This window comes from Lipotes vexillifer, unplaced genomic scaffold (assembly GCF_000442215.2).
Source record: "Lipotes vexillifer unplaced genomic scaffold, Lipotes_vexillifer_v1.1 scaffold636, whole genome shotgun sequence".
NCBI lineage: Eukaryota > Metazoa > Chordata > Mammalia > Artiodactyla > Lipotidae > Lipotes > Lipotes vexillifer.
In genome coordinates, this window is record NW_006786547.1 from 1,901,999 (window position 1) to 1,914,265 (window position 12,267).

The 12,267-nt window shown below is 61.8% G+C and overlaps 1 protein-coding gene across 1 annotated transcript in view; it reads right to left on the reverse strand.

Annotated features, from left to right (window-relative positions):
• The window catches only part of KCNT1 (potassium sodium-activated channel subfamily T member 1), a 73,683-nt gene extending 62,844 nt beyond the window's left edge, over nucleotides 1-10,839 (reverse strand). Inside the window, exon 1 of the mRNA XM_007459024.1 lies at nucleotides 10,730-10,839. Within this exon, the coding sequence (XP_007459086.1) occupies nucleotides 10,730-10,839 (110 nt within the window). The remainder of the gene's footprint in view (nucleotides 1-10,729) is intronic.
• Between the last annotated feature and the right edge of the window lie 1,428 nt (nucleotides 10,840-12,267).

Below are 12,267 nucleotides of genomic sequence, written 5' to 3' on the forward strand. Positions count from 1 at the left end.
CCCCCACGCGCCTGGCCGCGCAGCACAGCCCCGCCGCTGCGCCCACAGCTGCTGCCGCGCTGCGCGGCCCACTCCAAACAAAGCACCTCCAGGGCGTTGGGGAGGTCCACCACTGCCGATGCCACGGGGGCCGTGGAAGCCCTCCCGGCTCCCCCCACGCAGACTTTGCCAAAGCTGGCTGCTCAGCCTTCTTCAGGGTCCAGGACACCTAGCTCCCCCTCAAAGACCCCCTTCCAGACCCTCAGGCTGCTGGGCTCGGGGGAAGTGTCCAGGAGGCTTACGAAGAGGCCCTCGTCTGCGGCCTCCCTGGGGCCAAGCAGCTCAGCTCGGATCAGAGCCTGCGAGGGGGTGTCAGCAGGGGAGGGCAGGATCCCTCTGAGCCCCCAGCTGTCCCTTTGCCCAGTGTCACCAGGATTCTGAGGCCACAGAGACCCCTGTCCCAATCACCCGGCAGTGGTAGAGCAAGGGTCACACCCGGTAAACCGGGAGGGTCCCTGGCGGTCTGCAGCCTCCTGGGGCACCAACATTCGTCTTCCGGGGCTCCTTCCCCTTTCCTGCCCCCATTCCCACACCCAGGTGAGTTCTGGCTGCAGTTACCCTCACGCACCGAGGCTCCCAGTTTCCAGCGTCCAGGGCAGCGGCCCCCAGGGCCCTCTGGACATCACAACAGGCCCTCTCTGCCCTCCAAGTCAGAGGCTCGCTAGCTACCCCTGGAGCCCCGCCACAACACAGTGGTGCCGGATGCAGCAGAGCAGCTGCACATCCTTAACTAGTTAACTAGTGGGAATTCTCATTTCCATGGTGCAGGTGGGCAGGGCCGGGGCCGGGCCACCAGCGCAAGTGGGAGTCAGGTCAGACCCCAGGGACTCCCGGCCCTCTGGCAACCACCTGACCTTCCAGGTTGAGTCCAGCCCAAGGCCGCCCCTAGGTGCTGACCCTCAGCGCCCGGTGGGACACTGGTGGGGAGGCAGGAATTATAATATCTCCCCGCAGCCTTTGCCCGCTGGGCTGAGCCCTCACTCACTCTTGTAAGAGCCAAGACCCCGGGGTTGGGGGAGCAGCACATCAGCTGTGACCCTTTAGTGGTGGACCCGGGAATGGCCTCCTGGGCCCCTTCTCAGTCACCACAGGAGGCAGGGCAGATGAGCTGGGGGGGAGGAGGTGGGCTCTCCCCACTGTCAGGCCCATGCCCCCAAGGGACAGGACGAGGACAGAGGAGCCCAGGTCAGCCTCTGGGCAGGTGCAGGGGTCTGCTGACCACACTCACTCCCACGCTGAAAAACCACAGGCAGGCTGTACGAGAGGCTGGGAGGCCAGGGCCACTCACCTGGAGCACGAGGTCCACGTGGGTGGGTGGGCACTATGGACCCCCTCCTCTGCCTCCCCAACCTGGGAAGGGCAAGCACATTCCCTGGGCCCCCACCGAGGGCCTGGTGCATGCCTCCCGACCCCCTGGATGAGCAGCAGGCAGGTGTCAGCCCCCCATCCCACAGCCGGCGGGAGCTGCTCAAGGACCGTCCCAGGCCGAGGCTGCAAGTGACCACGTGGGCCCAACACGCCTGCGTGCTGTTCTTCCGGGTCTCGGGGTCAACCCCGAGGATCTGGCAGCATTTGAGAAATAACATTTCCTTAATTGCATCAGCGTGGCTGCATGTTTTTCCTTAGTCACAAGCTGGTGGGGCCGTGGGTAGGGGCACGCAGGAGGGGGAACCACACGGCCGGAGGTTGGGGGCTGTGTCTTCTTGCTTTTGCGCCTTTCTTGCCAAAAGCCTCTTTCAATGGCAGAGCCCCAAGAGACTGCCAGCTCCCCGGGCACGGCTGCCTCTGATCCCCTCCCCACTCTGACCTGCTTTGGGTTTTCTCTCCTGGCCTCAAGGCCCGGACACGGCAGGGCCCGTGGAAGCGCTCGGAACCCAGGGCCGCTGTTTGCTTCAGGGGACACAGCAGTGGGTAAGAACTGCGTGAGGAGCCAGAAGGCCGGGCCCCTGCCCGCGCGCTGTGGCCTGGGGGGGGGGGGATGGGGGACGCTGCCCCTCTTCCCTGGCGCCGCTGCTGGGACACCGGGCACTGGAGTGAACACAGGGTGCAGAGCAGGTACCCCACAGGCCTCCTGGCATCCTGCCTCGTTGCACCAGCAGAGCCGAAAGCCCACATGAACCTGAGTGTTTGTTGTGCTGGCTGAGAACCAGGGCCCCAGGTCTCCTGGAATGGTGCCCCTTGTAGGAGGGATGTGGCTGAACAGCTGCCCCCGTGTCGAGGGGGCTGGTTGAGACCTCTCTCCAAGCCCAAAGGCTTGTGTCACTGAGAGCTCTTGCGCATGCAGGAGTGGGGGGGGGGGCCCATCCCCCTCGGAGCTGAGACGGTCCAGGTGGGGCAAAAGCAAGGCCCCACCTCGGCCTCCTCGTCTCCCCTTCCCACTCCCTCCTCCCTGCGGGCCCAGAGGGACCGGGAGGAAGCCTGGGATCCCCAAACCACACCCATTATCCTTTCTGTTCTGTATGACGGCCACATGGAAGAATGGCCGATTTCTCTAAGAACTCAGTGCTTCGGTGGCATAAAGAAGGCGTCCATCTTCCCGGCCCTTGCTTGCCCTTAGGACGAGCCATGGAACTTCGTCTGTGCGACTCACCAACCCCCTGCCGAGCCTGGGCAGAGCAGCCCCCTCCCAGGCAAGGCCTTGGGGACTCTCAGGGCCCGTCGGCGTAAACCCGCAGGCCCAGGGAGCCACCAAGGGTCCTGATGACTGAGCGGGCTCGGTCCTGCCCCATTAGTCCATGCTGGGTGGCCCCATGAAAGTCACTTCACCTCCCTGAGCCTCAGTTCCCTCATCTGTAAATGAATATCCTGACACCTTCTACCTTTAGCAGGTGACTGTAAAGATGTAAGGAAACAGCAAGGTTGAGGTGTGCACTGTGGTATCTAGCACACGGGTGCATAATCCACGTCAGTTTTTAATTTGGGGCTGGTGAGCTAGCAGTTTGGCCAAATTCCAGTGGACAAAGGGTCTGACCCCAAGCGTCAGGTTCCTGGGATGACCAGCTCCCCATCACGGTCTCCCCAGTTTTGCTGGAGGCCCCTCAGGGGGGCTTAGACTCGGGATGCCGACCTACGGGATCCAACAAGGGAGGCTAAGGAGGAGAAAGGAAACCAACACCCGGCACACACGGCGGGAAGTCATCTCCCAGTTTGGTGCACATGTGCTCGCGCGCCCTGACCCTCCGGGCCCAGGGGAGGGAGAGCCAGGGCCTCAGCACCCAGTGCCAGCCGTGTGCCAGGCACTGTGACTGCAGCATGTGGCACAGAATCCTCAGAACCCCGCATGCAGCCAGGACTCCCCGTCCCTCCGATGGGAGGTAAGGACCTCTGGGCTCACACAGCCTAGGAAGAGGCCCACAAAGTGGGGCATGGGGAAGCCAGGTGCACCTGATATGGGGCCGTCCTGTTTACCAGCAGCTGCACTGCCTACAGGCGGCCAAGGGGAACCCCTCTGAGGGCCAGGACTCCTGCTTCCCTTCCCTCCCAAATCCGCCCCCTTGGTGGTCAAGGAGTCAAGCACAACTGAGGAGGGTAAAGTGGTCAAAAACCTGCTTCTCCCGCCAAAGGCTCCAGGCCCCAGTAGTTGCACAAGTTCTGCCACCTCAGTCAAACCATTCCAAAGCACAGAAACAGAAGCAACTTTGCTTATTTTCCTAAGCTGACCTAATCCCATCACCAAAATCAGGTGCAGACAACACCAATTTATATATGAGGCAATCTCCCTTAATACTCTAAGTGCAAAAATCCTAAGTAAACCGTTACTAAATGGAACGCAGTAGTGCATAACGACACCGTACCAGCAAAATACCAAATAGGATTTATCTAAAAAAGAGTGCAATATACTGCACTATGCAAAGAAACTAAAGGAGGGCTTCCCTGGTGGCGCAGCAGTTAAGAATCCGCCTGCCAATGCAGGGGACACGGGTTCGATCCCTGGTCCGGGAAGATCCCACGTGCCGCGAAGCAACTAAGCCTGTGCACCACAACTACTGAGCCTGCGCTCTAGAGCTCTTGAGCCACAACTACTGAAGCCCGTGCACCTAAAGCCCATGTTCTGCAACAAGAGAAGCCACCACAATGAGAAGCCTGCGCACCGCAACAAAGAGTAGCCCCTGCTCGCCGCAACTAGAGAAAGCCCACACATAGCCACGAAGACCCAATGCAGCCAAAAATAAACAAATACGTTTATAAAAAAAAAAAAAGAAAGAAATTAAAGGAGAAAATCCATATGATCTTGTGAGTAGATACAGAAAAAAGATTTGTTAAGGCCCCCAAATCCATTAATACATTAGATATAGGGGGAGACGTTCCTAATTTGATTAACAACAACCAAAAAAAAATCCAGGCAATGGTGGAATCCTGGAGGCATTCCCGCTCCAGCTGGGAACACAAGAGTCTGCCCTCCACGATGGGCGTCCTCGGCTCCCACTGAGAAGAAGCAAAGAGTAAGAGAAGGAAGAGATGGGGCTCTCATTGTCTGCAGCAGGCATCACCGTTTGCCAAGAAAACCCAAGAAAATCAGTTGAAACCTATTAGAACAAATGAGAGCATCTAATGGGGTCGCACCAACCCAAGGCAGGAGCCAACAAGGCAGTGGCAGCAACACGGGAGGGAGGGCCTGCTCACGGCAGCCGTGCAAACTCAGGAACTGGGGCCCCACTTGCCACCGGCCTCCAGGACCACTCAGAGCAACAGCCCACCGCTCTCCGGCGCTCTCACCGACGGCAGGAGGGGGTCGTGCTCCCAGAGCTCAGCAACCCTCCTCCAGAGGAAGAGGCAAAGCTGATCAGCTCCCGCCAATGCACACAGTCATCTTCTCAGAACCTGTTTCCGAGATTCACGCTGAAGGATAAAGATGCAAGACCTGCCAGGACGGGTGTAAGAGAAAAACAGAGAAGGGACGGGCCTTGCCAGCTGTCAGGGCTAATTTACAGCTCCAGCAACGGGATCTCTAGGGCTTGGTATGAGAGAGAACACAGAGCAGGGGAATTCAGGAGAGAAAGGAGGCCTCGGGAGGGACATCAGTAATTCAGTGTTGCTGTTGGAATGAGAGCAGCCCAACCCATCCTCAGGGCCTCTCACAGGATGCTTGCAACATCCTGTGTGGTGGGAATGGCGTCCCCCCAATTTGCTGACGGGGAAACGGATGCCACAGCACTGAAGTAACTCAGCTACCTGGGCAGGGCCAGTGCCGGGGCTCAGGTACTGTCAGTGGCTACGCCATCCAGCCGCGGGCCTTCCGTCAGCTAAAGAAAGACCCCAGCTCACAGCCCCCAAACGAGGAGAAGCCTGGAAGAGAACGCAGGGCAAAGACGCGTGGGGTCCGGAGGCTTCTTGTTCAGACGTATCGACGCTTCCACGGGGGAACAACACGCTTTTGTTTAAAGACACTCTGATGAAAGGGAAGAACAGTGAGAGAAATCAGGTCGGTGCAAGGATGCCTGCGAGTCATGCAGGAAAGACAGACAGGCAGAAGGACACAAAGGACGAACGAAAAGCAGCTCAAAGAACAGAAAACAAAGACAAAAAATTCAACTGACACACGCATGAAGGACCTCCTGCCTCCCTGGCCACTAGGGAGACAGCCCAGCAAGTACCATGATGTGGGGGGGACTCTCTGACCCCGAGACTCCAGCTAGGACACCCTCCTCTGTGCCTAGGACGCTGGGCACAGACCCTAGCCTCACGATGACCCTGCAGACGGCCCAGACGTCCGCTACGCAGGACATGCTGCGCTGTGAACACGCAGGTCCCGGTGACCTGAGTGGACACGTCTCTACAAAAGAAGAGCCCTCTCAAAGGATCCCATTTAGGTTAAACACTAAACACAATCTGCTCGGAGAGGACTCCAGTGAGACAGGGCTTTCTCTGTCTGCCTGGCTCATACCAGGTGTACAGGATGTCCCCACTGCACGGTGACAGCTCGGCGGGGGTGTGGGTGGTGAATGCTGAGCTAAGGGCTGTGCCTCAGCCTTGCTGCTACACCAGGAGGCGTCCTGAGCAAGGCTTGAGTTACTGGACGTGAGAAGCGCCAGGACCATCCTCTCCCCATCATCACCAGGCTGCAGCCGCGGCCCCAGCCCTTGTCCTGGGCCCAGCCACGGGCAGGTCTCTGGGGAGGAGGGCACATGACATCCTGGGAAAATGTCCCTTCTCCCCCCAAGGCTCCTTTATAAAGGAGTCCACATTGCTTGCAATGCTCAAGCCAACCCGGAGTAGCACTGAGGGACACCCCCTTTGGCTCAAAGACACGCTCCCTCTCCTCAGATGCATTCTTCAGTAGCTCACACTCGGTTCAAAATTTCCAAGGAAACTGGAGACCTATGACTGACAGAGGGATGGGGGATGTGTGCACGTGTGTGCACATGTGTGGGTACACATGGACCTGTGTGCGCCTGCGTGCACAGTCGTGTATGTATGTATGCACAATGCACACGCATGCGCACACACGTGTGTTTGCCCGCACATGCGCACACATCCCTGCCCAGTGTCCCGCAGGGGAGTCCTGCAGACGTCACAGCACCACCAGCGTCGGGGAGCAGTCAGTCAAGCGCTGGGCTGGGTGCCCGGGCAAGCAGAAAGCCGCCGAATCCCTCTGCTGACCGCGACACCCACCATGATAAAAAAGCCAAAGCTGCTCAAGCTGCCTAGAGCTGGTGGGTGTGCATCTCTGGGGAAGGACCACCCTCTTCCTAGGGGAGGAGCCTTTGAGTCAACGCTGTGGACCGCTGCTCACCGCCGTCTCCGAGCTGCATCAAATCCCAGAGTGAAAGCTCAGGATATGTCGTTTGGCCAAATTCAAGCTGGAGAGCTATCGAAACAGACACTTCATAGCAGCTATCCCCTGGCACAAAGCCAGCCCAGAGGACAGGGAGGAGGGGCCTGGTAGCCATGTGGCCACGGGGCCTTGGGCGTGGCCACGGGGGCGCCATCACCATCCCTGGCCTTCCCCAAGCTGTGGGCCTGCCCCCTGGACACAGGGGAGGCAGAAGCCACGGGGATTGAAGTTCCCACCCTACCTGGCTGCCCACCTGGGCTTGGATCTACCTCTGGGGAGACCCCATGCTGCACGCCCCCGCGGGGGACGCAATGTGCCCGGGTCCCTCAGTGCGGGGCAGCAAGCCCACGTCCAGATGGCAGACCCAGCACTCACCCCCTGGGTGCCCGCCCCCTGGCTGGGTGCGTGGTGGCCACTGGGAGGTGCCGGGGGAGGCCTGGGCCGAGCTGTGGGGGGCTGAGGCGGAAGGCTGGCCTGTGTGCCCCACTACCACGGCCGTGGGACTGCGGCACCACCGTGTCCCTGCTCAGCCACCAGGCTCCAAGGGCTGGCATGGTCTGCAGGGGTGCTCTGGGCCTTGCCTAGAAGCTAAGGCCCAGGTGGGGACACCCTGCCCACACCTCACACCGGGCAGGTCCCTCTCCTTAGAGCCTCACGTCCCGGAGAATCCAACTCCCTGGCTGGCTTCCCTGTCCTTTGTCCTGTAACATTTGCCAATACCTCCAGGCTCACCTCTCCCAACACCCTAGGGGTCCCCATGTCTGTCTGCCAGATGGGGTGAAATTCCGTACTCGCCTGGCACCTGGGGCCTCTGTCCCTGATTTAAGACTCTGAGCTCTTCCCAAGATCAGACACCTGCCAAGAGGTGTCCAGCAGCGGCCTCTGGCCCAACATCCAGGGTCTCTGTGAAGATGGCTGAAGGCTCACGTGGGGCCTACCCCAGGGGTGGGAGGCTGTTCTATGGGCAGGAGGGGGGTTTCTGGTCACATCATCGTCAACACGCAGGGCAGCATCCCAGGCCCCCAAGGCTGGCACTGCAGGGTGGCCTCCAGGGCTCACTGCCCCATGCAGGACAGGCTGGCCACAGCCAGAGAGACTGCACAAGGGACCCCTGAACACACCCCCTGTGGGAAGTCTAAACCACAGAGCAGACCTCTTGGGAAAGGCCTTTCCAGGAACCCCAGCCTGGAGCTGGCCTACTGACCCTGCCTTGTCCTCTGCAAATGGTTTAAACTTGCCAGCGTCTAGTACGGGCCTCGGCTACAGGCCTCCCCATCCCCGAGCACGGTAGGAGAAAGAGGATTTGGTGAACATGGGGGGGCCCATCCGCACACACAGCCCACAGAGTTCCCACGACTCCTTTAAAATCGCCCGTGTCATCAGGCACTGCCCCTGGGCCAGCACCCGTCTAGGGGCTCCACACACCCGGGCACAGCTTGCAAATCCCCACATCCTCAGCGACCGAAGGAGAAGCCTCAGGGCAGAGTTCATGATTCAGTCACGAAATCCTCTAACAAAGCACGAGCCCTGCCAAAGCAGGGTCATGCCAGGTAACTCGGGGTTGGTCAGACACATGGACAGGCTGGGACACCCGTGTGAACGGTGGACAGAGCCCGCATGAGCGCACAGATGACACCCACGGACCCGCGCTGGACACAAGCCGAGCTCCGAGCGGGTACCCCACCCCATCCCCTGCTCACTCACCTCTGTCCTCCCTAGCTGTGGCCGTAGCCACCCCGGGCCGAAGGCAGACCCCCAAGTTCCCTCTGGCCCCCAGACCAGGAAGCTGTCCCTCCTGCTGGACAGGACTGGCCTGTACCTCGGGCCTTGGGAACCTTTTCCCACGGAGCCTGGGCCACTTCCTGCTGCCCCGCAGGCACCGCTCCCTAATATGGGCTGGGAAGGCTGGCCGTGACCTCCAGCCAGACATGCACCCTGGCGGGATGCCAGCCCTGGATCTGCGCCTTCCACCGTTGGGGCCCAGAGGGTCCCATGCTGGCCCTGGGTAGGCAGGGCTGTTGGGGGACCGAGAGGTTCCAGTGGGAAGGCGCAAAGCTAGGACTCTGGTTTCCAGGGCTGACCCTGCTGTGAAGCCTGGTGCAGGAACCCACCCCTCGAGCTCCGCTAACCTGGATCCTCACCCACCTACAAGGGGTCTTCCCTCTCCGAGCTAAAGCCCACCTCCCTGAGCTGCCAGCCTTGGCCTCCGCTGCCCCACCCCACCCCAGCCAGGCTACCCTCTCAGCCAGTCTCCCCTGCTCTGGGCAGGGGGTGGGGATCTCTACCCCGCCTGACCTTCCTGGTTGGGGGGGTCCCTACCCAGCCTGCCTGACATACCCTTGGCCCTGGCAGGCACTCCACGTGTGTCTGAAGCATGACGGCAAATCACTGCAGGGTCAGAGGTCAGCTCCGACCAGCGGAGAGGAGCGCTGTCCCTGCGGACGCGGAGCAGTCTGGGGGACCGAGCCCCTACCTCACCTGCAGCAGGCAGTCAAGTGGGGCAGGGGAACTGGACATGGGTCGCCAGAAAGATGGGTGACACCTGTCCAAGCAGGGAGATGGGCAGAGAGGCAGCCAGACCACGTCACAAGACCCCTCTCTGGTCACTTATTCTGTGCCTGACAGATGCCACCTGGTTGATCCCTCAGGGCAGCCCGAGGGAGGTCCAGGCTGTGCCCACCTCACGGGGTGAACTCCACTTCCCAAGGATACCACCTGCACAGCCTGCTCTCAGGGCCCCTGCCTCTCACCCAAAGCTGTGCCCCCAGGACCCCACGGGTGCCAGGCTGGCGCTGTCCCTGCAGAGGGACCACCCTGACCCTTGACGTGTGGCTGGAAGCTTCCCCTTCTGGTCCTGGTCCCTCACCAGAAACGGCCCTTAAAGACCATTCGCTCCACCACTCACTTGGCAAGCTGGGAAGCCAAGTTCCACAAGGAAACAGCCGGAGCACCTGGCCTTGAACCCCGGCATCCACCCCTTCTCTGGCCTTAGAACAGCTGACCGAGCAGGACCCAGAGTCCAAGGTTCTGCCCAGCCAGGGAGGGTCTCACACAGGGCAGCGGCTGTGGATGACCTGGAGTCTGGCTCCTGGCCCAGGGTGAGGGGCAGACGTGTGTGCCTGTCCTCTGGGGCTGGTGGGGTGGGGAGAGGGCCCCAAGGACAGGGCCCTGGGGCAAACCCCCATCGGGATTGTCACCGCTCTGCCCTTCCTGGGATGCCCACCGGCACGGTGCCCTCTGTGCCAGTCACCTGGACAGGCAGGAGCTTCGTGGCATCGTGGGACACTGCACAGGGAAGGTCGGCTCCCAGGCCACCTGAAAGCCCCTGTCAGTTAATTCTCTCCTCACACAGATGAATAAGCAGGGACTCTGAAAGACAAGCGACCAGCCGAAATTCACCAAGCGACTAGAACCCAGGACTCCTGCCCTTCATCTGACAGCCCACCTGCATCCCACACCCCAAACAAGGCTCTTCTTAGGAGGGGCTGCCCTTGAAAACCCACTTCTACCTGGGGAACCCTGGCCCCTGTGCCTCGCTGGGTACAGCGCTGCCACCCCCACGGGCTCCTCCCCCAGCCTTGACCAGAGAGGGGGCTGGGAGGCCAGCACAGCACCTGGCCCCCCTGGCATGCCGGGCACTCCAGCTTCCTGCCCGCAGGGTCTGCGCCTCATGCTGCCTGGGAGATGCTCACAGCCCCGCAGGTAAGAATGGCCACACTCTGGCCACCTGCTGGTCATCTGAGTAAGGGCTCCTCTCACTGCGACCGGGTCCTGAAGGGCACCCCTGTTCCCCGCGCTCCCCACGCTCCGGGGTCCTGGGGAGCAGGTAGTGGGGATTTGAGGATGAGGGGCCCTGGGGTGGCACGAGCCCCGTCCGGGGTCCCTCCACGTGGGGGAGGGCACTGCAGACCGTACCTGGCGGCGCATCGGCCGTCGTCGAACACGAAGGTCCGGTTGGTGTGGCCCCCGCCGCGCGCCCCCCTGTAAACACCCCCCGGGCTGCGCGCCCCGTCCGGGAGCGGCATTGGGCTGGCGGCGGCTGCGACTCGGAGCCGAGGAACAAACGAGTCGGGAGCGATTGGCGACTTCTACCCCCGCTTTGCCCTGAAACACTTTTCTCTGGTTACCGTGGGGGTGGGAAAAAAGAGCCTGTTCCAGGGTCGGTTCCGGCGCCTGTGCGGGAGCGCCCCCTGCCGGCCGCGTCGGGAACCAGGCTGGGGACGGTGTGGGGGTCCGCCCGCATCCCACCCCGGGGACCCGTCTCCATCGCGACGCTCGGCGCCCCCGTAATCCCGGGAAACCGGACAGAGGCTCTTTAAAGGCTAGAAAACCCTAAGAGCGCCCCCGGGGGCAGGGGTGCATGGTGGGAGGGGCTCCGAGAGGGCTGGGGGCCTCTGGGCGCTTCCTGTTTAAAGCGCGAGCATCGGCGTTGGTGCCTGCGCTGCTCGATCCTGCCCTCGCTCTGAGCCGCTGGGAGGGGCGGCCGATCAGCACCTGCCCCGCCCCCATCCCCCCCACGGCACCTGTCACTCCTGCAGAGACCTGCACCCAGACCCCGTCTGTCCGTCCTCGCGGCACACCTGGGAGGCCGCTGGGCCCGGAGAGGGAAGGGCGGTCGGACCCCGGGAGGCAGGAGTGATTGCACGCTGCCACCTGCCGCCGCCGGCACCTCTGCCGCGCACGGCCGCCCTGCTCTGCTCTCGCCGCAGCCCCACACGGAGCACCTGGCAAACAGGCAGAGGAGGGCCCGCAGCCTGCTGCAACCCCACGACCCAAAGGAAGGCATCCAGGAAGCAGGGGGATCCGCTGGAGGGCCCCACACGCTCACACTGCCACGCTGGCTCAGCTGCTCCCCGCCCCCGCAGGTAGAACCCTCTATTCTGTCCCCAGTGCTGGCCTGACCCTCAGTGAACCATAAGCGTGCCGGAAACCCAGAGGAATAGACAGAGAGGGAAGGGAAGCGTCTCCCAAAGAAGAGCGAGGGACTGCGGCGTCAGGCGGGGGTGGGGGAGCTGAGCCAGCATCACCCGCGCAGCTCACCTCACCTCATGGCCTGGGGCACCAGCCCAGCCACCCACCGCGGGGCGGTCAGTGCAGGGGCTGTCGGGGCGGGGCTGGGCCAGCTGGGCTGTCGGGGCGGAGCTGGGCCAGCTGGTCAGTGCAGGGGCTGTCGGGGCAGAGCTGGGCCAGCTGGTCAGTGCAGGGGCTGTTGGGGCGGGGCTGGGCCAGCTGACTTGGAAGGTGCATGGCATGCACTTCGTGGTCCTGACAGCTGCAGCGAGTCTCAAGTCCCATCCCTGTTTACTTCCAGAAAACAGCAAACTGAACACAGATACTTGTGTGTGTGTGTGTGTGTGTGTGTGTGTGTGAACTTGGCAAAGGCATGGCTTGCCCCCAAGTCCCCAGAAGGAGAGCAGCTTGTCCCCAGGCTCATCAGCAGTCTTACCTCTTGG